This window comes from Periplaneta americana, chromosome 5, assembly GCF_040183065.1.
Source record: "Periplaneta americana isolate PAMFEO1 chromosome 5, P.americana_PAMFEO1_priV1, whole genome shotgun sequence".
Taxonomy (NCBI): domain Eukaryota; kingdom Metazoa; phylum Arthropoda; class Insecta; order Blattodea; family Blattidae; genus Periplaneta; species Periplaneta americana.
In genome coordinates this window covers 66606474-66633135 of record NC_091121.1, presented here as the reverse complement: position 1 = coordinate 66633135, position 26662 = coordinate 66606474, and the positions used below count along the sequence as shown (strand labels likewise).

General features: G+C 32.7%; 1 protein-coding gene across 7 annotated transcripts in view; it reads right to left on the bottom strand.

The window, feature by feature from the left end:
- The window catches only part of cyst (rho guanine nucleotide exchange factor 18 cysts), a 245364-nt gene that overhangs the window by 60997 nt on the left and 157705 nt on the right, over positions 1–26662 (bottom strand). For all 7 annotated transcript variants that reach the window (XM_069825944.1, XM_069825939.1, XM_069825945.1 and 4 more), the window contains 6 exons: positions 14170–14223; positions 9338–9384; positions 8234–8325; positions 6123–6227; positions 4114–4575; positions 1623–1777 (listed from right to left, as the gene is read on the bottom strand). In XM_069825944.1, the coding sequence (XP_069682045.1) occupies positions 1623–1777; positions 4114–4575; positions 6123–6227; positions 8234–8325; positions 9338–9384; positions 14170–14223 (915 nt within the window). The remainder of the gene's footprint in view (positions 1–1622; positions 1778–4113; positions 4576–6122; positions 6228–8233; positions 8326–9337; positions 9385–14169; positions 14224–26662) is intronic.

Here is a 26662-nt window from a genome sequence, read left to right as displayed (position 1 = left end):
TCATGAAAAACAAGAACTGAATAGACTACAGTGAACTATAGTAGACTTTATGTTGTCAGCAAACAGCTGGATACATTAAGAAGATTGATTGATATAAGACTGATGACAGAATATCGAAATGCAAGTGGACACAAATAGAACTAAAAAATGTTACAAACAGCAGATATGAAAACAATGAGATTAACAGTCGAAAAAACTTATTGTTACCGGTACATTATGTACCAACTGTGTTGACTATAAAACAAATATATAAACCAATTCAAACGCTTAGAAGAAAACTATTTCATTATCACAATACAAAACATTGAAAGCTTTTTTCTTGGAGTTGCACAACATTTCAGGTAGAAAAAAGATATTTTAATTTTATTTTTATGCACAAAAAGAATAATCAGTAGTTCTCGAATGGTAAGTTCGTACCTAGCAACATATATTCTCCCTGCACAAAATGTTTACAGCAGATATTTTCATATTTTAACTTTTTCCTTCAATGTAGTCGACCCGGTTGGCGAATTGGTATAGCGCTGGCCTTCTATGTCCAAGGTTGCGGGTTCGATCCCGGGCCAGGTCGATGGCATTTAAGTGTGCTTAAATGCGACAGGCTCATGTCAGTAGATTTACTGGCATGTAAAAGAACTCCTGCGGGACAAAATTCCGGCACATCCGACGCTGATATAATATCTGCAGTTGCGAGCGTCGTTAAATAAAACATAACATTTAACATTCCTTCAATGTATCTGGTTGCACATATACTACAAGAAACCGTAAAAAATGCGCGGTACAATCAGGTAATCATGAAGCATGCTCATGTCTGGTCCGGGTATGTTTAACAAGGCACAAAGACGCTAAGGGCTCATGTTTAATTTACAGTGGTGTCAATGTTATGAAATTTTTTGAAATGTAAAATTTTTCACCTGATCAATTTTTTTCTTTTTTCGTTCTCTTATTACAACCTTGAGAGCTGCACATGTATGTATTATTAGCCATCAACTTATCAAACGTAAGTTGTAAGCCAACTGCCTTTGATGGCTGTGTCAATACTGACTCCAACAAACTCTGCTGTGACATTTGGAAGAAATCATTAATATGATGTGTGGTTCGGGATTCACAGTTCAGTCAGTTCCAGTCACCCACAGCAAGTGCGAAGTGGTAAGTTGTAATTTATATGGTCTATGCTTAACTGAAAGACTTGTTTTGTGTAGTTAATTTCCAGATCAAATTTATTTTTAAATCCAGATCTATTTTGAATTACTTATATACAATTTTCGTGTGAATGTATTATACAAAAAGAAATGTGTATTGTACAATTGGTGGCTATTTGAGCATTAAGTTGTTCATCTACTGATCAGGATAAGAGGTGAAAGATAAAAATTACACATATTAAAATTATAAAACTTAACAAATATAATATGGTAAGTTAAAAAAAACTGCTTAACAGGAACATTTTCCCAAAAAATTGTTATCACTAGTTACAATGGGTGTTTAATGCTGAATATTTCTGCTAATAGAAGCACATAAGATTGAATTAATAAAAAATCACACGAAAGATTTTAAGCAAGTTCCTCTCCCTCTTTCCTCTCAGCTACTGTTGTCAAACATTTACGCAAAAACTTAAGTCCACTAACCTTAACCTCCTATTCTTGGAGAGAATATCAGACTTCTTGAACTTTTGTCCTCTATGATCTGTAAAGGACTTAGCTTCTATTCTGTTGTAGATTTCAAGTTTCCTGTCTTCTTTCTCCTTCTCTGCCACCTGAGCATCCACTTCCACCAAAATTTCCTGCATAATGTTGAAATTTGTGAGTAATGAATTGAAAATATTTCCGTATAACAATTCCTAAAATTATGTACATTTACTGTATATAATGTTTGTATTATAAACGTATACAATAAAGAGCATGTGCACTGAGTTTACTTGAAATTGTTCATATGTTTTGTTTTTGTTTGTTTTTTTTTTTTTTTTTAATTTCTAAACTACAGCATTTCAGTCATTCATTTAATAATCAAGATTTCATCTATTTTCAATGGTTTATGGATATTCACCTCACTTATTCTGTTGTATTTGATTTAATCAGAAAGCTTACTCATATCCATTGTACATTAAATAAATAGATTAATTTGGTTTTAACTCTGAAATGATGATATAGTCATAACTTCTTGCTATACTTTTTTGCACAAAAATCTCTTATCATGCAAACAGTAGCTATCAATTCATTTCTGTGCACACAGAATTTTAGTAAAAGTGAATGTAAGTATTTCAATGTGTACGAAATCAACAGTGGAAAGGGGCTGTTTCTCATTTTACTAGTAAAGGAGTACTGAAGTTCACTGAAATTAATTATTTCTTACTTAAGGTAAATCGAATATCAACTTCTTAGTATGCAAGCCATATGTAGGCTATGTAACTAATTTAGCTGAAAATAACTATTGTTGGTGGAGACGTCTTCTGTGGACAGACATTGTCCTCTTTGAAATTCTATTCCCAATAGTCAAAAAGGAATAAAATTAAAAGAAATGTTATGAAAATACATTTTATATTCAAAATATGGTAGCAATAATGGCGTAGTGTGTAACAATAAATGGTACTACTTTGAAAAACCACACAATATTAACAATTAAATAAATATGTATATTTTAAAGTAATTTCTGTCATATTATATTTTTTTGTACACCAGCATTATAAACAATCTTTATTGTTAGTGAAAATCGTTCATAATATACCACAGTATTGTACCAATCTCATCAAATATTACCATGCCAACTAAAATGTTATGACTTCTACTATGATGCCATAACATGTGCCATAAAGTTAATATTATGAAACGATTTGCCATGCTATATTATTTAATACATCATTGTTGTCATAGCAACCCCTTTCTTCATAGACCATGATATCAATCAATCATCATTAAAAATTTCATTTTATTTCTATATTAATTGTTTTATAATGCTGTCATATAAAAAACATCACATGAAACACGTTTATAATTTTGGAATGCTCCAAGCTTTCGACTGCTATCTCTGCAGCCATCTTCAGGGAAGATGGCTGCAGAGATAGCAGTCGAAAGCTTGGAGCATTCCAAAATCTTAACTCGGCTGATATCCCGAGAAAACATATTAGCGAACCAACGCCGAGAAAGCCTCAAATCATACGTTTATAATGTTATACAGTTAACATACTCATCAAAATTTTTGCTAGTTTCCTAAAAAATTGGCTCATGCAATAAAGTATAACATTATAAACTTGTTTCATAATATACAATTATGAGCATGAGTATGTATTTGCAAGGATGAAAATATGTTTGATTAAGGATATTTATGTTTTCTTACCGCAAACCACTAATTTATATTTCTGTGATAGAGATTCACTTGAAATCAAGGATGAAGATTTGTTGCTATTTTACTGCTATATCCAAAAATTATGAACAAAATATTATAATCGTGGCATTGTATGCTAACAGTATAAAGTTAGAGATAATTAGGATATTAGAACACAAGATTAATATATTTGAATAGAATTTAGTATATAATAAGAAAGTTAATTTAAAATATATAGTGTGTGGATATGTACACACAGACAGGTTACATGAAGTTATAGTACAAAGTTGTCACTGACTCTTCTGGGTTCATGTACAGAAATTTTTGCAATATCTGACCTTGTATTATGTTTTAATTCCTCTGTTGTACAAGGATTATGCGACAAATATAAAGCGAATTTTATACCTTAGCACCAATTTTATTAAATTTCTCGTCAGTGAGCAAATGTTTTTTTCTGTTCTTTTTTTGCCCAATATAGTTTTTACAGTCTCTCTGTACTTGGAGCGCGAACATTTAGGTATATTATTGAAAACAGTCTCCCTACCTGTCTTACAGATTCTATTGTAACAAACGAACCATAAAAAAACTTACATGTTCAAAGGGTGTATTTCTGTTTTGTCATCATTAAACAACACAGAAACGCACAGGAGTCAATAAATCTGAATGTAAAAAAAAAAAAAGAGAGAGAGAGAGAGAGGAGGGGGAAAGATATATGTATAGGCTAAAACTAAATCTAAACAGAAAAGAAAAATCTTTTCCATAATTCTGAACAGACTATTCTTCCTTCATTGACCTTACCTTGACAAGTGCTAATGCTTTCCCAAGTCTCTCCTGTTCCACCTTATTGTCTTTAGAGGTTTTTATAAGGGGTTCAATGAGCAGTGGGTACTTGGTGAGACGCTGTGTTACAAATAGAATGCACTCTGGAATTCCTTTCTTCTTGAGCAGTGGATTGGCCTGGCAGTGACGTACAAACTCCGAAAACCGCCGATCATGCAGATAATTCTTGTATATATCTACAGCATCTCTATGACGACTGCAAAATTCTCCATATGCTGATTTCAGCTTTTGAGAACCAGTGCCAGAGAATTGCTCTAATAAAATATCACTAATTGTTTCAACAACAGATGCTGTTTTCTGACGTTTCCGTAAGCGCTGCAGGAAATTTAGATGAATTTCTGTCAGATCCATCAAACGGGGAAACATTCTTTCCAAATCCTTGCCCAATTGGAAATGTCTCTGCAAACCTTCTACAAATACCTGTCAAGACACGAAAGTAAAATAATATTATGACTTTCCAAGAGCAGTAGAATAAAATGACATCTATTTGAATACTAGAAATATATATATTTTCTAAGCATGAACTGGATGATGAAATACAATTCTGTACATGGATCAAAGGCAGTTGTGGGAAGGGGGTTCTGGGGCATTGTTCTTCCTGAGGAGGTAAGTTCAAATGCTTCCTTCGATTTTTTCATTTTATAAGTTGAGTTGAAATATATTCAATGCACCATTTGCCATTCTCATATTCTGATATTTTTATTTAACACTTCGAGATTTCAGAATTACGCCCGCCCTTGATTGAACTTCACGAGCTAATGACACAGATCTTAAACATTGGCACACATTTCATTACAACTGCGAACTGTACAAGTTTTCTAACAATGGATGAAATTTAATAAACAATATGGATGTCACTCACTGACATTTCATTGGCATAGCAGCAAAAGAGATATAATCTGATGATAATGCTAGCATATTGGAATATCAGGCATAGCACCACTCTTTAAAATTAAACTTAATGTTACATGGATTTTGTAATATGGAAGAACACTGACTTCAACTTTTTGACTTATATTGATAAAGTGCAATTAATTGCATTCAAAGAGCATTTTGGAGCACTGGCTGGAAGTGATATATGTGAGACTTAACATTCATGAACACATATCGAAATATATGCACATTACCAGAAAAAAACTTACCAAATCTAGTGTTGAAGTGGGGAATTTGACACTTGATCGAAATTCAGAATAAAATAGTTGGAATTAAAATCAAAGAATGTTAATTTCATGACAACAGATTGCAAATCTGCAATAACAAAGATATCAAAATAAAGCACGAATATAACAAACCGAATGTGCTTTGTCTCATCTGCAGCTGCAGACTGACATGATTCGACCACATATTAAATGGAGGCTTATTAACTTATATAAATATATATATATATATATATATATATATATATATATATATATATTCCTTAAACAGCTGAATTAATGTCAAACATACTACAGATATGAGTAGATCTCAAACAATATAGTGTATAATGTAAAAGTTACAGAGAGATTTCTATAGATTGCTATTTCACTGTAACTGCTTAAAAAATAAACTTAATGTGTTCTACTTATCTTCTGAAATTACAGAAAAACACGTATGTAAAATAGCAGAATATTTATGACGACAAATATAACCTCAAAAGTGGTTTTAAAGAGATAATGGTGTGAACTTTATTAACATTACCATTCTAACATTGCTATAGTAAATAATATTTCTCTGTAATAAAATAAATACTTTCTACTGAAGTACACAAGGCCAGAACTGTCTGGCTTCCATTCAATTTCAAGTGAAAAAAACTTAGGAAATTATTACAGCACACTATATTGATACCAATACCCCAATGAACTCTACATCCACTTAAATAAAAGCATACGTGAATGAATTTTAAAGCATCTGAATAGTCCATTATATTAAAAAGCATATTTCCTTAATAAGTAACAATGAAATCAAACAGAACTGGAAAAGCATACCTTTTGCATAACCCTGAGAGTGAGGCAATGATGTTTCTCTGTCAAAATGAACTCGTATATGTGCTCCTGACGTTTTATTTCTTTTTCTTTAAGTTTTTTGGTTACCTGCAATATAATAAACATTTAAATGCCAAAAGTCCAAGAGTTTATTCTTAAAAAAAAATAAATAAAACATACTGCTTACATCCCTCATTTGCATCATTGCGAAGAAACATATAATTATATCAAGCTGATAATCAGCTAAAGTATATGAGAATACAATATTTCTTAACAAGACAAGTTTACTAGACACATTAGCCTGCTTCCATAAAAATTATCTCCTCTTATCATCTTATGAAATATAAGTAAAAATTTTAAATTTTGTGATTATAAACATTTTCCAATATTCAAGAAAATCACATTAGTTACAGTATATAATATAATAATTTAATAAATTATTTAAAAAAAGACAAGTGCTTGAACTGTTTTTAAATCATAATTTTCTTACTGAATTTTTATATTTATTGTTTGTCACTTTAACTTAGTATGATTATATATTAGTGTTGTGGGATTTAATCGATTAATTGATCAATTCCTGTTGTAAGATTAATCAAAAATATTTAATCAAATAATCAAGGCGATTAAAATTAATTGGTTGTACTTGATATTAATTATTATTTTGTTAATGCAAAGTCGGATTAAAAATTCCGACAATATTCGTCTCTCAGAAATGGCTTTCTTCAAAGCATAATAGTACCATTATTTTGTAAATGCATAGCAGGTAGCATAGAGCAAATCTTTGTACAAACACTTCAGAAAGAGATGAAGATATAAGGACAATGACGTGGTCTACCCCTATTGAAAGTTGAAACACAATGCGAAACCCTTATTAAGTTTTATGGCTTTCCAAAAAGACTTCCACCTTATTGTCAACTCATCTTCCTAGCATATTAAATACATACTTTTCTGGGATTCACTCCCCTCATCCCTTAACCATGGCTACACTGTGTGCAAGTGATAGAATAACTATCTTCTTCTCTTTCTAAAATTTAAATTTTCTAACCCGGTTACAATAGGAGCCAGTCTGTTGTTTTGACCACTGCACTGTTGCAGTTTCTTACTGAGTCTGTAGATGAAGCTTATGTGTTTAGTTTGATAAAGAAAAAAATCAGATTTCTGTGGTCTGTGAAAAGTGGAAACTCCATTATGTCATATGAGAGGTAAACTTGGATGTAAATTGAATGTTCATGCAGAAGTGTTTGACAGAAAAAAAGTTTTTTTTTTTTTGTTTGTGTTTAATGATGCAGGAAACATTGTTACTGTACTAAACGTAGAGTGGCACTTAATTTGGAGCATGTAAATGCACTCACATGTTTAAAATCATGGATGGAGCAGTAATAACTAGACGAGTCTTCATATTTTTTTATTTGTGTTTGTCTCAAAAATCCCCAGAGAAATTGACACAATAAATTATAAGTCTACATAATAAATATGTTAGTAAATAATTAAAATAGTATTATTTTGTAATAAAACGATACAGTATATACAGATATACAACATTTTATACTTATGCATATTATCGAACACAAATTAAATTTAATAATAATTGTATATTACAGTATATTAAAACTTTTTTCAAATTGATCAAAGCTTGATTAATCGATTAAATTCAAATTGTTACTAAATTAAATATTTTGATTGATCGACAGCACTAATATTATTTGAATTTCAATAAACATAAACATAAATTAAACATAAATTAAATATAATATAATATAATATAATATAATATAATATAATATAATATAATTTCGAACACTGTAAATAACAATCTCTGGAATTCATATTTTGGCTTAATTTATTTCATACATTTTGGCCAATATAACAATCTTACCAAAGTCTCCCCAAATAATAATAATAATAATAATAATAATAATAATAATAATAATAATAATAATAATAATAATAATAATAATAGTAATAATAATAATATTAATAATAATAACAATGATAATAATAACAATAATGATAACAATAATAATAACAACAAAAATAATAATAATATTATCACCATTATCATCATTGTCCTCTTAGTATTGTCACCATTAAAATTAATAATTAATTAACTTTACCTCCTTCCCTACTGTTGGGGTCCACGAATCTGGCTCATCATCTTGTAACCCAAGAGCAGGATCAGTTTCCAAGTCATTTGCAGTTATGGGATCTGGAAGAAATAAATATCAGTAATGACAATTTTATTCCTTACAGAAAGATATAACACAAACTATTTTTATAAACCTTACCATCTAGATTTATACAATTAAATTCTTTCTCCCTCTAATGGTGGGTACTTGACTACTTTGTTCATCAAACAATTAAAAATGTAATTCCAATTAAAAGTGTCTCTCTTCCAACTCACACGTAAGAAAGTTTCATGTAAATGTTCTCTTTCTTGCAACGGTGTATACGTAGGAGGATCGAAAAGTAACGCACAATTTTTTGTGGTAACGTATTTAATAGGTAAGCAAAACGAAATAATGCATGAGAAAGCTACAGGTTTTACCTATCTTTCAACATAGGAACCAAGTCTCTCAACACATTTCTCCCATCGTTGCAACAGATTCAGTTGATAAAACTCCGTTTTCTGGGCATACAGCCACCTGCATGCGACTGATTTCACTTCTTCATCCGAACCGAATCGTTGACCTCCTGGGAATTTCTTCATTGGTCCGAAGAGGTGAAAGTTAGATGATGTGAAGTCTGGACTCTAGGGTGAATGATTGCTGCCTCAATGCTTCTTACATTGGGTGGTGTTGCACCCAATTGGCCAGAACATGCTTCGTTGGTGATCCTCTTCGAAGAACCTGCACCACCTGGAGATGCTGCTATGGTCTAGACAATCACTACCATACACCTACAACATTTCCCTGTGGATTTCACTCAGACTTTTTCGTTTTGCCCACAAAAAAGGACTATATCTCACTGTTCTTCACAAGTAGACGATGCTAGCATACACGCCATCTTTACTCAGTAGTTACTGCTTCTTCTGCCAGGGTGACACCTGACCGAGTCATTGCTGTCTGTAGTGCAATATTCAAATGAAATATCTGTCAACTTTGAATGTCCTAACCAAAATAGTATTCCGTAAAAAAAAAAAATGGTTGTGCATTACTTTTCGATTCTCCCTTGTTATGTAACAGTATTTCTGAAACTAAAACGGGCATAAGAAAGCTTACCTTCTCCCAAAAACTCGTACTTGTCCTGAGATCCTTCGTCTGAGAAACTGGAACAAGCAAAATAATCACAATATGTATTCACATGCATTAAATACGTGATACGTAACAGCTAGACCTACAGACTGTGAACTTCACTGTTACACAGTAAGCATCTCAAAGATAATCAAGAGAAGATTGGAAAAACTGTATTAAGGGGAAAGTGATAAAATACACGATTTCAGGCCTTCGTGGTGATTAGATTGAGAAGGATGTTTTTAACTGTGTGTTGAAATTTAAAACTCAACATATTGTTCGAAATTTAAAAGTTTGTACAAAGAAATCCAAATTTAACCTGTTGAAACTAATATATTCATTGTGGTAAAATAGTTATCAGGCACATTTCCAAACAAACTGTATCTACTTAAGAGGAGCTCGCTGCAAAAAATGGTAAGCCACACACATCGAAATCGAAATGTGACATAACTTAGTATAGAACTATAATAGCAAGCATCTCTGAAGATTTTGTATAAAAATTGAATCCACTGCATCAATTGTTTCGTTACCGATCATGAATTCTTCCTGTAACCCCAAAAAACGCACAATCGTGAAATAACGCGAAAAAAAATAATTGAAGTTTTAAACGAATTCCAGCAATGCTTGTTTTATTCGCGAAATCTTAACAATAATGTATTTTTAAGTAATATTCTCATATTTCCGTCTTTTTTATGGGGCATCTCGTTCCACCATTTTGTCAACAAATTAATGAATGAAAATTAGTAGGCTAGCTATGATCCACAAAATTGTGAAAACTGAACACTGATGCTGAAAATGTCACATCAAAAAAAAGTCTTAAGTCAGAATTACAAAATTTGCATATCGTCGGTCGGCGATCAAAACCTCGTAACTCCATTTACAAGTAAAATCGGTTTTTTGCCATAACCTGGCAACAAATAACATTTCCCATGTTCTATTAAAGCATTGTGACTCCAAATCTTACAGAAGCCATCTACTGACCAATTACAAAGACCTCGTATCTCCGTAGCATTTAATCTCAGACTCAAAACCTCGGATCTCCAGCAGACTGGAATCACGAGGTTTCCACTGCTCTTAATCTCAGAACTCCATTGGGTGGGATATTACGAGGTTTTAAATACCATGCTGATTGATCATTTGCAGACTGAAACTGACATATGAGGCATTGCGACTGATGCTACGTTAAAAATATTGTACTCTGTCTAGTGATCAGTATGACAATAATCTGCTGCAAACTTCGGTGTTACAGAAGACAACAGTTCAGAAATTGTGCCTGCACTGTATGGAAATAATACGCAGAATAAAGGGAACTGAAATGGCGTTTTATTAGGCCTAAAAGATGAATAAATAAATATATAATTAAATAATGAATGAATGAATGAATGAATGAATGAATGAGTAAATAAATAATTAAATGCTCTAATTACATTCTTTTTATTTAGAACAAGATAAATATTAAACACCATTATTATGGTTCTGCTGTAAACTTTGGTGTTACAGAACATAACACTTTAGAAATTAGTCTGCACTCTGTGGAGGTATTGCAAAAAATCCTGTTACAGGCATCAGAATATCCAATACCTCCGTTCAACTCAGTAATAATACTAAGGTTGATAAGAGCAGTGAAGAGGAATCCACTAACAGTAGTTGTGATGAACACTATATGCCAAAAATAATAGCTTTTAGAACAAAGGTGAATCAGAAAACGAAAATGGAGGGAAGATAAATGCACGAAGTGAGTGACACTTGAAATTAATTGTTGCTGCACTGGTACAGTATACATTATTTTGTTATGGTTTGTTGAAATGGTAATGAAACAATATTTTTTTTTTTCATTTACTATTAGCAATAAAGTGGCAGAACTTAATATATAAGAAATCAGGATGCGGCTAATTGCGGAAACTGATAGTCAACAAGAAACAACAAATGAAAGAACTAGATCACATGGAGCTCGTGAAAGATGAGGCAGAAAAATGGAGATATGGAGTAGAAAGATGCATTCGTGTAATGCAAAAAGTAGGTTTTGTAAAATAATTTCAGAAAATCAACAAAAGACAATTTTCGATAATTTCTGGACTAATCTGTCATGGGAGGAAAAAAGATGTTTGTAATAGAGCTTGTAGATTGTATTCCAGTTCAGCGTCGAAGGGGAGATTCAAAAGAATCAAATCGATTTTATACTATGCCCAATTATTTTTCATTGGCAGTAAAAGACAGAAAGTCTGCAAGACCACGTTTCTTAACACATTTTCCATAGGGGAATGTGTCCGTAAGAAATGGGACCTAAGCTAACTCTAAATCTACCATCAAACCAAAGAAGCTGTTAATAGTAAAAAAAAAAAGGTAATGACTTAAGAATGAATACTTCTCTACTTTTTCTGAGCTGCCTGAATTGGAGTTCTATCATTACCAAACTACTTCCAGAAAAATATATTTTTAACCAAATTGGCAGAGTAAAGCTGCCCTCTACAAAGAATATGAGATATTCTATACATAAAAAAAATCACAGTCCTCAATAAATATATTTATGTAGGTATGTGATTGAGGAACAAAATTTGAGTCTATTTTCACCTAAAAAAACAACACTGTCATTTGTGCTGCTTTCGTGATGCAGGAAATGTTGATGATGAAAAATATTAGTATCATATTCTTATAAAATATGAAGCAAGAAAGTCTAAGGAAGCAGACAAAAAAAAACGACACTAAAAGAATACTGACTATTGACTTGCAGGCTGTACTTCTGTGCTTATCTCTCCATGACTCAGCTCTGTACCATTAAGACGAAACTGAAACTGCATAACTTTACGCTGTTTGATTCACAATGAAAAGATGTATTTTGTTATCGATGGCATGAGCTGAAGATAGACTAAATTCTTATTAATTTACCAGTATAATAGTGAGTTTTATTTACAAAAAAGTACCTGAAGATGAAGTAATTTTGTATAGTGATGAATGTACTTAACAAAAAAGAAATAGTATTTTGGCAAATGATTTAATCGCCTTAACCATGAGAATTGTTCGGGAGTTTTTTGAAATAGGTTACAATCAAATGAAGTGTGATTCTGTTCACTCTACAATAGAAAAAAAATTAAGCAACTGGTAAATTTACACACCTACAGTGTATGTTGAAGCATGCAAAACTGCCAGACAAAAAATTAGCCATACATCATGTAATATCTTCACCATGACTTCTTCAAAGTATGCAGTAAAGTTTCGAGGCACTTCTCCATTGGACTTATTTCAAAAGCAGGAGACCCAACTGTCGCCGACAATTCGGGAATAATTATTGAATACAAATTGAACTTGAATTGTGCATGGGACATTATTTCTAAAAGGATGCCAAAGAACAGAGAAAATGTGTCTTTACCAAAGCTCTATACAAATTCTCACCTACTTGCAGTAAATAAATAAAATTATGCCCCATGATATCAATGTATTCTACGACTTCCTGCAAAACGTCAGCAGACACTTTCTTCCAGTTTAGTGGAAAGTATATAATTTTGTATAAATCCCAACACAACGAACAACAGAAATATTTATAAAATTGGGAAATTAAAAATTAAAGTTGTCTTTACATCGTTTATGTTAATTTTTTTTAACAGTTTGTATAATGGTTATCTGTAAAGTTTGTATTCATTTTTATCGTCGTTAAATTTGCCATAAAATATACAAACATGCCTGTATTCCACTTAAGTGTAGTCACTTACTAATTTGGCATCCATGTAGTTGTGAAAAACTATTGAGATCACTTAAAAGAACATAGAGTATACGAAAGAAGTATGTTCATTTAGTAAAAACCACGTAAATCCAAAGTCCTAACCAGTAACAAAAACCCGTAACTCCACCACACACAAATGTATATAATTTACAGTATATACTGCTATCGTACATTTAATGTATCACATTTCGGTTGCTAAATTCAAAACCACATCGATTTTGCTTTAAAAACATGGTCACAGCAACATTATTTCTTTCTCCTGTAAAATTTTCAATTTTGGAGTTACGAGGTTTTGATCGCCAGCCGACGATATGTAAGTTTTATATATAGAGTGGAAGGGAACCTATTACATTATTACATTAATTCACAGGGGTAATAGATCAAAATGCGAACAAGTTTTGTCAAATAAGTTTTATGGTATGTCCAATATTTTTGAGAATACGAAATGCAACATATTATAATACTCCTTGAGGTCATTGCTCTGCAGTGAATGTAACTGCAATCATCCACTCCGCAAGACTTGAGGAGAATGTAAACAAAAACGTCTCATTAGACATGTTTTATATATATAATGTTAAATAAAACCATTTAAATTGGTAACATAAACAAGGTCTTGAAATTTTACAACAAATTTTCCTTCAAAATAAAATCACTTTTGCATGTCTCTCTCTATTAACACAAGAAATCACGAAGATAACAGTTTCATTTTATTTGCAGTAAATCATCGCTGTGTGCTGATGACTTAAAATAAAAACTCATTAATATTTTACTAACAATTATACCTCATATACGTCATATCCAGATAAACTGCAGATATTAAAAGGCAAACAAAATCCAACCATTTTTTTCGAAAAAAAAAAAAAAAAACATTACTGTGCACAGACAGGCAGATCAATGTCATGAGTCATGACCAAAATCACTTTCTAATATCAGGGATGCTGATGTACCGTATTTCCCTAAAACTCTCAAAAATGGTTTCTGCAACACCCAGTAATTTCTCATTATAACAGTACCTTGTATAATAAATGAGAAAGCAAAAATTGTATTTCCTGTTTAAATGAAATAAGACTAATAATGTAAAGTGAAGTTTGGTGCAGCTTACTTTGTTCCATCATGATGTGAACCATCTCCTTCTTTCTCTTCATTGATTATTTGACTGAAAAAGAAAGTAACACGATCACAATTTATTACCTATACTTTCCACAAATATACAAATAATAAATTCAAAGCCAATAATGATGATCTTGAAGTGATATTATTACAACTAGGACTGTTTAATTTCAAATGTGAAAGATAAATACAACTTTATCAGTTCTTATTTTTGATCATTTCAAGTCTTGAATGTGACAAGAGATTGTTTACTTCAAAGAAATTGCAGTGGGGACCATACCCACATGCAATTGTGTAGAACAAGCACAGAAGAAAAATGAAAGACAAGAAGCAGAATATAGCAAGACAGGAAGTGGAAGCGGTAGCAGCCACAAAGCAGCCATGCTGACGCTCTATGCTGCAAGCCCCCACGCAGCAGCTACCAGGGTGCTAGTGCTCTGTTGCTGAAAGGTTGGTGGAAAATATGAAAATCATGCTCTAGGGGACTCAGCTGTCTTACTTAATTGATCAGGGTAGCTCTCCTTGCAGTAATAAAAGCCCAATATCAATGATTGAGGCTAAAACTTCAACATACTAAACAAAAGCTCTATATGCATTACAGTATTTGTGATTTTATTTCTGACACTATGTACATGGGATGTAAAAACTTTGAGCTGCACAGGAAGTAATTGTATTATTTATTAGATTACTAACTGTTCCAATATACAGTTAAATGATATCCCTTTAATTTAATAGCTCTATAATATCACTTGATACATGAGCATAGTAAGATACAATCTATTTTTCACTTAAATTCAATCCAAATAAAACCTTTAATAACCTAAATGAAAATATATAATAGATAACAATGTCAACAGTTTCGATCAAATAAAATCAATTAAATTAATTTGAAGAAAACTTGTCCAATGTTAGATCTACATAAATAAACTCATCATTTTCCACGTGTTTCCCTTCAAACTAACTACTGTCCTCCTACACTTTGCTTCTTAACATTAACGCATTAACTCAAAAAGCAGACTGTGGTTGACAGAACAAGAGTCAGACTATAAGCAGAAGCAACCCAAAATGTAGCGAAATACAGAATGAACATTGAGTGGTTTTCCGCCAGATGACATTTGTCTAATCTGCAAATGCCTTAGCGCAAACTAGAGTGCTGTTGCATCTGTTTTCTTTATATGTTGTGTAACAATAAATGTTAAAATGGGTAAGTCAAAGTATTCTAACCTATAAAGAGTGTTTTTATTGATATGTGTCGAAACAATCAGCTCATGAAGTTCAGAAACAAATTCCACTAAGATGAAAAGTACCAAATCGCACAGTTAGTGAATAAATTTCGTGAAACAGGAAGTTCATGAATAAATTCCAACTAAGATTCCCTAATGAAAAAGTACCAATCGCACACAGCTAGTGAATAAATTTCGTGAAATATGAAGTTCATCAACAATGATTGCACTAAGATTTCTTAATGAAAAAATACCAAATTATACAGCTAGTGAAGAAATGTGTGAAATAGAAAGTGACGAATACAAGATGACTAATCATGAGCTTGCTTGCTTGTTTAGAGAATTCTCCTAGAAAGTCATTATGACACCTTTCGTAGCAAATGGAAATTTCTTATGGTTCTATATTCACAGCTACAGAAACTATTACATACAATTGTATAAAATTACTGCAATGAGATAAGTACAGCCTTGTGATTCTGTATTTAGGTGTCGATTTTGTAGGTGGGTGCTAGGAGAAACTGACTCTAATCTTCTTCCGTTTTCAGATGAGGTTTGGTTTCATTTCTATTACTACTTAAATTTCAAAACAATTGATATTGGAGCTCAGAAAAACCTGACCATCTCATCCATGAAATGTACTTCCATGATTGTTCGCTCTTTCTCTTGTATGGAGGAGGGACCCAAAGGCTTGCACTGCAGCCTGAGGCTTATTGTGCTTACCACTCCTATTCTATGAATGATTGGGTAGCTGAATGGCCATGCTCTTGTACAAGTAGAGCATGACGATGATGATGATGATGATGATGATGATGATGATATGTGAATTAATGATGGCGAAATGAGTTCGAGGTCCAACACCGAAAGTTACCCAGCAATTCTGCTTCAATTGATTGAGGGAAAACCCCGGAAAAAATCTCACCCAGGTAACTTGTCCTAACCAGGATATGAACCAGGGTCCGCTCGTTTCACAGTCAGACGTGCTAACCGTTACTCCATAGCGGTGGACTCCATGATTGTTCAATCATTAACATAGGAGTATGGTTCATCATTAGTGGTGAAAGAGTAATAGGATCAACAATTATAGCTTTTAAAGGAATTGTTAATGCTGATATGCATGTGACAATGATTTTCACCTATTTTCGGCGAGTTGACTGAAAGAGGGCGTAATTTTGTCTATTTTCAACAGGATTCTGCAAAGTACATATAGCCAACATTTAGATGCAAGCAATTCGTGAAGTGTTCAATGACAGAATTATCAATAATATGTGGCATCCTAAATTTAATGCCATGTGACTTTTATCTCTGGTGTAATAAAAAAGATAAATGTGCAAATCAAATCATCACATTCAAAAAGTACAATTAAAAATAGTATCCGTGAAAACACAGCCTTAATTTCTTCAATGAAACTACAAATAATTATAATGAGTAATTTATTAGAGATATTAAACATATTTTGTAAACTAAGGCAGCCAGTGCCAGCCATCTTGGTTAATTTTCGTGAGTAAATAACTTTTCTAATGTTTATCTTTAGTAAATTAATGTCTAAACTATTTGCTGTTTCATTTGTCAGGTTGGTCCATGTAATGAGTGAGTAAAAGTGTGTTTGGCTACAAAACGAAATTCAGCTAACAGAAAACCATTCAACTGCTCAACCTGTATTTATCACACTGGTCCTAGTTATATTTTAAAGACAAATACGTGTATAGCTACAATTGGCTTTTGTTAACATTAGAACCATTACAAAAACCGATGATTAAATATCAAGAAAAGACCTTAGAAATTTTCACTCACGATCTATTTGACGTCCACCCTGGTAACTGCACAGATAGGGCAAAGGTCTCGTGTTTTAGCTTTGCCATAGCACTACCATCATGTTTCGAATGCAGTAATCATGCTTCCTCGAGTTCATAACCAATTTCATTCGCTAATAAAATGATTCTTATGAACAGTGACAAAAGTACAGACGATCTTAGAGTGCTTATGGAAATGTTGTCAGGTTGCATAAAAAAACAATTGCTCCCAAACATGTGCACAATACTTTAATGCTCTGAGCATACATTTTCTTTCTAAAGGGAATCAAAACAGACTGTGTAACTCATGAATGACGATGGCAGTAACGATGATGATTATTATCAAAATCATCACCATCTTCATCATCACTATGCATGTATTCGGACCACTGGTTGATCTGTTCCTGTCTCAACTGTCTTAATAGTCATTTTAGAGGTCTTTTTTGAGACTTACCAGTATCTGACATGTCTCCTAGAATGAATTACAGGCCCAAAGTAGTGTAAGTCCAGTGGTAGGGTTGCTACCTTAAAGCAGACTCACTTTCAGTTCGGAATTTTCTCCAAATCAGATGTTAACAGTTATATCGCCATGACTTGGTCCTCAGAGACTTGTCATTTTTTATTTGGTTTATTTTACAATGCTTTATCAACTGCTATGGTTATTTAGCATCTGAGTGAGATGAAAGTGATAATGCAAGCGAAGTAAGTCCAGAGTCCAGCACCGAAAATTTCTCAGCATTTGCTCCTAAAAGGTTGAGGGGAAAACCCCGGAAAAACCTCAACCAGGTAACTTGTCCTAACCAGGATGTGAACCCGGGCCTGCTATTTCATGGTCTGATGAGCTAACCATTACTCCACAGCAGTGGACCCTTGCCATTTAGAGAAGACTGCACTGTGAGATTGAGATTTGGGTGTGAGAGGCTATAAGAGATGAATAATAATAGTAATAATAACAATAATAATAATAATAATAATTACACAAAAGGAGTTGGAAGCAATTGTTTTCGTAAGTCTGAAATGTGTACAGTGTATACCTATGAAACAGAACGAATGAAACAGGTGTAAGATATTTAGAATGTGTTCAAACCTCACGTGGCTCAGTGCCCTGTGAGGTTCAGAACACAAGAAAAGAAAGACACGGCATAATGTACTTGTTGTACAAAATAAATTCATATCACAAGGCATCTTATAATAAGTTATCTGATTCACTAAAATTACCTTTACATCCATAAAGTGTGGAGAGACTTAGTTATAGTGTGAAAATAATATATTTCTTTGCAACTGAACTACAGTATTATTGAACTGAATGTGTTACAAATAAATATGGTACTGGTATGTAAAAAATTCTAGTAAAAGTACCTCATATCAGTGCTTAATTTAATTTTTAAAATATTATTCAAGAAAATTCTGTAAGTTGTAATAGTAAATAGGTTATCATCTGTTAAATTCAGGAATGCCGTATAAAAATATTATACACTAGAACAGAGAAGTCCAAAAAATTACTGTCGTCTAAAGAGCCTACAAGCAATTTCCACACTCTCACTCACACACATCATTTAAGCTAGGAGTTTACCAACATAAGTATCCTGTAAGCACAGCATGCAACTGCAAACTGTTCAGTATAACAAGTGTATAACTGTAGTTTGTGATTTGAATCCATTATTGTGTAGCTTTACATACAAAATAAAAGTAGAAAGATTACAACCTCTGGTTCTCACTGCAGAGTTGCTGTAACACGTCATTAACTTACAAGATAGTTGAAAATGAGATCATTAGCGAAGAGAAGTTTAATGATCTCTGATTGAGGTTCTGGCTAATACGTACATCTATTATCAGGCAGTACATCTCACTTGACTATATGTGTCAGAGGAAGAACAACTATTGTTTGTATACATCTGAAGCCTGGTTAGTGTAATATGTTACTAATCAGTGATTATGCGATGGAGGGGGAAAGGAACTGGCCACCCTATCCTGGCTTAATTGCCTCATGAGTGATGCCTAATTGGTGTCACTTATGAGGTTCAAATCTTTTATCAAACAGTTAACTAAACAACTGTGTCGCTTCCCATATAAAACAAAAACAAAAATATTACAATCTCTGATTCCTAACTGCAGAGTTGCTGTAACATGTCATTAATTTACAAGCCAGTTGGAAACGAGATCATTAGAATAGAAGTTCAATGAGCTAAACGAATATTCTACTTTGGAATTAGATGGTATGTAATTGATTTTTATCAATATGAAGAATGCTCAACAGATATTATATACTGTAACAGTAAGTTTAAGAGAAAGCGAACAAATAATGAATAAGGTATATTGGAAAGGAAGCCAACAAGATCAATGGATTAGGATATGAAAGAGTTTAAGAATCTCATATAATGTTCTCAAGCACAAGGCATTTTGTGGAACTAAACTGTGTATAACAAATATAAAAATAAACAGCCTAGATTTATTTTCCTTTCAGACTTTGTATACCTAGCTTAATTTGCTTTTATTTGCATAATCAGATATCGAAAAAGAAAGACTACTGTGCAATACAGTACTACATATACAAGTAACTTGCATTTACTCAGTTGTAATTATTTACTTTGTCTTTGTCTTGTTAGTAACCTCGTTCTCCATCCAATGTAATAAATTATCTTCATATTGTAATTAACAGAAAAAACTGTACATCACATTATAATAATATATACAATGATAACTTTTCTCTCGACTAAGGTTATTATTCTTGTCGGTATAAATTAGATCATTTCCATGAAATTTGTTACTGTTTACACTAAATACTGAAAATTTCTGTGGGCAGTATCAAACATTTACAAAATATTTTCCAGTTTTACATTTCTCTAAAACAGCTAATAAATGTCCAAATGTTTTAACTGTGTGAAACTGAATCTGCTTCTGTTTATTTTACTGCATACTGTAGTCGAAACTCTAATTTTTTATGATTTAACAAATATCTGACAATTGTAAAATAAACAAAATTTTCACAAGCATGGCAAAGAAAAAAGTGATTTATTAATTGAAAGTTGAATAGTTCGCTACAAGTTAAAATGAGTGTAATATGTAATTTATGGAAGGTTGCTGTATTCACTGTAACACTAACTAAAATGCTGTCAAATTGTGTCTCATGTCAATGATGATGGCTTGTAAGATGTAGGAATGGTTGCAGTGTTTTAACCTTTTAAATCCTAAATGGACACATTTGTCCACAATCTCAAATGGTCGAAACAGTAAATTATAAATTATGTACTGCCAGTATTTATAAAGTACGTTGGTATTCTTAAATTTTATGTAACATTAGATTTCATAACTTCAAGGTTTAGGTCGATGGCCTGTTCCACCTCCAGAATTTTATTGGTCAAACTGGTCTCTCCATCATCTCTTTGGTCTTCCCACTCGTCTTCTTTGTGTAGGTCTATAACACCATGTTCTGAAAGGTATCCTATCGTTGGGCATTCTTGTGATATGGTCGTACCAATTATTTCTATATTTTTCAATTATAGTTGTTAAACTCTCGATATTCAGTTCTTGACGTATATCTTCATTTCTTTTATCGTCCTGTAGTCTAAATCCTGCTAGTGGCCTTGAGAGTCTCATCTCAATGGCCTCAAGAGTCTCATCTCAGTGGCCTCAATTCTTCTCTGTTGGGCTCTAGTCAGAATCATGTACCAGTGTTGGAATTGTCAGTGTCTTGTAAAATTTGAGCACAGTTTGTCTGACGACTTCATTTATGAGTGTAGTTTAATTGTACCAATAAGTCTTAAAAATTTATTTAACTTGTTTTCTACGTCTGTGGAGGATATGTAAGAGAGATCACATCCAAGGTAAGTAAAAGAATTTACTTGTTCAATCATCTTATTCTCTACTACAATTTTAGTTCTTAATGTAGAAACCAAATACTGTAGCTATCCTGTGTGATATTTTTAGATTGTAGTTATTAACAACAATTCTCAACAAATGAACTGCTGTAATATTAGATTTAATTAAAATAATTTAAACATTTCTTATATTGTAATATTCTTTTTCTTAAAAAGGAGCAAATTCATTTCACCTCCAGTCAATTGAAACCCCATCAGCTTCCATGCAAACCATTACACCGATTGCTTTAATGGGCCTTCCCCATCTTTTACCACAGGTTCAATTGACTGAAGAGTACCTCCGATCTTAGGCACAATATGCTAGCCGGACATATCTTGTGCACCTTAAACTGCTCAGCTAACAAACCCAACACGATTTTTCTCCTATTAGGCAGGTATACGAACTTCTGGTTAAGAGTTAGAAATTTGCACGCAATAGTGGTACAATAAATGTAGTCCAGAAATTAAAAATAAGTGAATACTCGTGATATAACTATCACTACTTACAGAGAAAGGAATCATATAATATTTGAAGAAATAAAGTAAGAGGCAAATATTTTGGCTGATAAATCATCATCATCATCATCATCATCATCATCATCATCATATCTGTAAAATACAAAAATACATCACATACATGTGATGAGTTCCTACTCCTTTTTGAAGACTTATGTCACCTAAACAATTGTCTGATGCAATTGACAGAATAGTGTGAGATGGACCATTATCTGAAAGTTGTGTGCCAGATTAGATTAGAGAAGTGTGTAATAACTTTAGTCTGATTAGAATAACACCAGCTTTCAGGTACCACATTTGTTGATACCTACACTGAAATAAGCAGTACTGTTACACAAATATCTATTAAAAATTAAATTTAGATATTTTGCAATACACCCTTCATTTTTATAACACCTCTATTCCTCAATTTACGAAAGTTGTAGCCCCTTAAAACAACAACTTTAAGTAATCCACACAGAAGTATGTTACTGGAAATCAGAAGACCTTTTCAACATTGGTGAACTGATGTGATTCCAAACTTTTGTAGTTTTGACTTGCAGACCCATGCTCAGATTTTTACATCTTGCCCTCCTATTGATTATCCAACTTTCAATGCTATTGCTGTGTAGTGAAAGCAAGCATCTACAAGTGATTAATAGTTACAAGTGTTACAAATGAAGGAGTATTAACACCCCAACAGCGTGGCCAAAAGGCAAAGCAGAAACACATGACCTTTGCAATGTGTACAGAGAAGAATGCAATAAGGAAAGCAAGTGAATTGTGAAGTTATTGACTAGGTATTAGTTATTTAAAACATCATCCTTCACTTAAAAATATCACACTGTCACTATATCACTGATGTGTTGCCAACATCAGTGCGACTAAACATTAATCAAAAGAATATGTATTGGTAACTAAGAATGAAAATGTATTAAAACATAGTAACAAGGATGAAGAATATATATGTAACTCAAAATATTTCCTACAAAATGTCGTGACTGAGGCAAGGCCTACAGACTGATTCTTCTTCTCCATAACTTCTTGCAATACAATGTAAACATGTCACTAAAAGGCCATTGGATAATGTACAAATATATAACACTATTCACATTTTATTGTTAAAATCTGCATTATTTATAGCGGAAATCATTGCAAAGGAATTTGTACAGTTGTCTACTAACACCCTACAAGAAAGTAAGGATAGTGTTAAGATGGGACTGTACTACTTCATAATTACGACAGTTTAAAACTCTATTTCGGGTTTTCACAATCCTGATAGAAAAAAGGCACGTGACATCACAGTTCACTTGCATTGTTACAACTCCCCATGAGGTAGAAAGAGAATAGAAAGAGAAGAGAAGATAGCAAGAAAAGAATCAAGAAGAGCCACCCCCAACTTACTTCACTCCGAGCTTGGTGGCGACGCGCCTCCATGGAGAGTAGTAGCAGCCAATCCTCCTAGTGGGGGGGTGTGCGTGCGAGGGGCAGAGTGGGCGTGGGGCGGAAAGCAACAGATTAGCAAGGGGGCACAGGGCCTCAGCTTGGTGGCCATAGGAGATCAGTTGAGCCGTTTTACAACATGCTTGCAAAGATGTGCCTTGCTTCATACATTGCAAAACAAGCTTGTAAGTTTGGTTATTTATTTGCAAGAAACTTTTTACAAATAAATATTTAATAAGTAGGTATTTGCTTGAGAATCTTCTTTAAGGAATACATTTAAAGAACTAAAACAATCCAATTTATTTATAATATAAAGATTATATCTGTTTTATACATTCATAGTTAAAGATTTCTTCCTTTTGAAAACAATACATTTTGATACTATAATCTAGGACGAACAAATTATTAATGATAGAAGTTACCGGTACTGATATGTTATATGTTGTGAAGAAAATAATTTTCTAGTAGCACAAGTTCTCAGTTTATATGTTTAGGCAAGGGTTATCAATCCTTGTAGTCCCATAATAATCAGAGCAATAACCTCAGTTTTTGAAAGGTGGTATTTTTCTTTGGTACTGATCGTAATTTTGCTTATAAAAGAGAATGAATGAATGAACGAACAAATGAACAAACGAAAGAACGAATGAATGAATTAATTAACAAAAGTCTGCAAGAAATTAATTTATAAAACTTGTTATTTATGTGAATAAATGAATTCTGCAATTTGGACTACATGGATATATTGGGAAAGGAATAGTAATAACAGTAAAGAATGGTGGGAGTGGTGGTTATAGAACATTTCATAAGATAATATTCTCTTATCATGAGAAAAAGTAACCATTAAAGTGATTAGTAGGGTTATGATAAAGTAGCTGTATCAGGATAGACTGTATAGCTGTATAGGATACGGTCTTGACTTGCTTCAGACTAAGTAAGCACTACTCCCTTCCACTAGCTAAAACTCTACCTGTTGGGAAAAGCACTCCCCACTCCCTAGCTAAAACATCAGTGAATGAACAGTACAACTAATAGGAATTGAATCTATGTCGTCACTACTGTCGGCTGGTAGACACATGACAACTAGTTAACGTTTGTAAACAAAACACATGGACCAAGGATGCCTATCCTGATACAGATACTTTATTCGAACCTTAGTGATTAGGGACAGCTATATGATTTTATTTACAGTGGTAGAAATTTATGAAAATAATCTATTTTCTTTTTTATTTGCTCAAATATGCACTATTATTGAAAAGATTCTGACTAGTGGCAATCAGTTTATATGTTACTTTAATTGTTACGTGAAAACTATGAGAAAGACACATCTTGCAAACCTGACCAAAGCAAATTGCTACTAAGCTTGAGACCTATGAACTGTATGTTACAACGCAACTCACCAGGTGTCATGCTGACCAATATCTCGGTTATGTTAGGATTAGGTTTCATGCACATCGCAAGCCTACAATATGTTACAGTACAATACATGACAATAGTGACAGTTGGAAGCTGTTCCCAGTTTCATTTAAAGTGCACACTGCTTGTTCTTCAGGCTGTTATGATGCAATTAATTTCTGAATTTACTTCAAAAGAATAAAATAGATGTCAAGGAAACATTTTATCTCAGGACAGACAGATCCTAATAAACATAAAATTCTATATGACGGCAATGCAATCTCAGTCACAGAAGTACATTCCAATTGTTCTGAATTTAAATACACAAAACAAAGTTATATCATACACTCACTATACAAATTAAAATTATAGGACTCTTATGGATGGTAATCCTTTCAGTATCTAGAAGCCTGAATCTTATGGTGTTGAATTCTAGTTAAACATTACAGCAAACAAATACCATATAGTGTTTATGCTTCTTTGTAATTAACATATATATTCGTACAATAAAATTGGATGCAAGGTAACACAGAACATCCAACAACTGAAACACTAAGGAACAACATTTTGTATTTTTAAATTTTCCCCAAGAAATCATTCATCATAACAGTCTAAGAACATACAATAGTCTGTGCACAGTTCACCTTTCAACATGTACAATCAGAGACAAAATGGCTGGTCTTATTGTACCTCACAACCTATTTACATTATTTTTGAAAGTATATAAAATTTGTATGATTATTGATCTATATGCATACACATATAACACCTATTTTCATTGATCTATATGCATACACATAATATAACACCTATTTTCTTATAGATGTAGTTGTTCACCACATTCACTATAGCCTATAATTTAAACAAACTGTTAAAAACTTAACCTTTAATTATTTCCGAAATGAAATTACTTGGGTAAAGACATTAAAATAACATAGTCATATTTGCTGGTGATTAAATTCCACTCATGTAGAAATGACGTGATACTTTTTGGCACGTATATGAAAGGAGAAGATGCATACCAATATCTTAATGTTAAAAAAAAAAAAAACTATGAATGAGTGATAGCTGAAATGTGACCACATATAATTGTACTGTATATCACTGACGTCAAGATAATGGGGTAGTAAAATGCAGACAGAAGAAGCAGTCTTGTGAATGATTATATAGTAAGATCCTGCAGAAAACCTACGACATAACCATGAAAATGAAAAACATGATTCCTGAACATGTATTTGTAGGCGAAAGTTGGAGGATTCAATATTATTACTAACATAATTAGTTTGTACTTTTTATTACAGTGTCACTTAAGACCTACCCAAGATCCTGTTCTACTTCCTACATTTAGTGTAAATATAACTGCTCCCCCCTAAAAAAAAAAACTGTCTACTGAAATGTCAAAAGCAATGCAAGATATATCTTATTATCTATTAAAGCATCTCACAATCCTGCTCATTGCTAACAATTCATATTCAATGACCATCCTCATGTACAGCTGTCAAAAGAAAAAGTGGCCGCTCTCCTGAAACAAAGTTCCCTTCGGGTATCTTCGCTACAATTCGGAGACAGGCGATGTTACATGTTGTTAGACCACGTTTCCTGATATCTACAGTTATAATTGAAATATACTGTGTGTTATTCGATAGCATAATGGTAGCGTTCACGCCTCTTATTCATGAGGTCCTGTGTTCGACTACAATCTCGTGCTTTTTATGTCCTTTTTTGTTCTATTTTTGAGAGAGACAAACTAGACATAATGGCTCCTTTCTCTTTTATGATTATTTTAGTAATTAGCATCAGGTTCATTAATATATTATGCCATGACTTTATCATTATCATTATGATATTGTGGCTGCAAATGGGAAGAAAAAAGATTTTATTCTCAATAAAATATCTTTCGTGGCATAAACATAACAAATTTATTGGCGTCGGCCTTAAAACCTTCAAACAATTAAGCGTTCAAAAAACAAAATAAAAAGCCACAATTCAATATTTAGTCTATCTTCCTCTTATCTCGATCATCTTGCAGTCAAGTGGGCATGGAATCGACTAGTCTTTGCAAATAGCGACTGTTTTTAGACACGATATTCCAGGCATTCTGAACATACATACATAAATGTTCTGTCCATAGGCAGGTCTTTCATTGCAAACCCAGCAATCTCCAATCTTTCCTATTTTCTGCCTTCCTCTTAGTCTCCGCATATGATCCACGTATCCTAATGTCGTCTATTATTCTTTTCAAGCAGAGACCCAACCAATTCCTTTTTCTCTTTCTAATCAGTTTC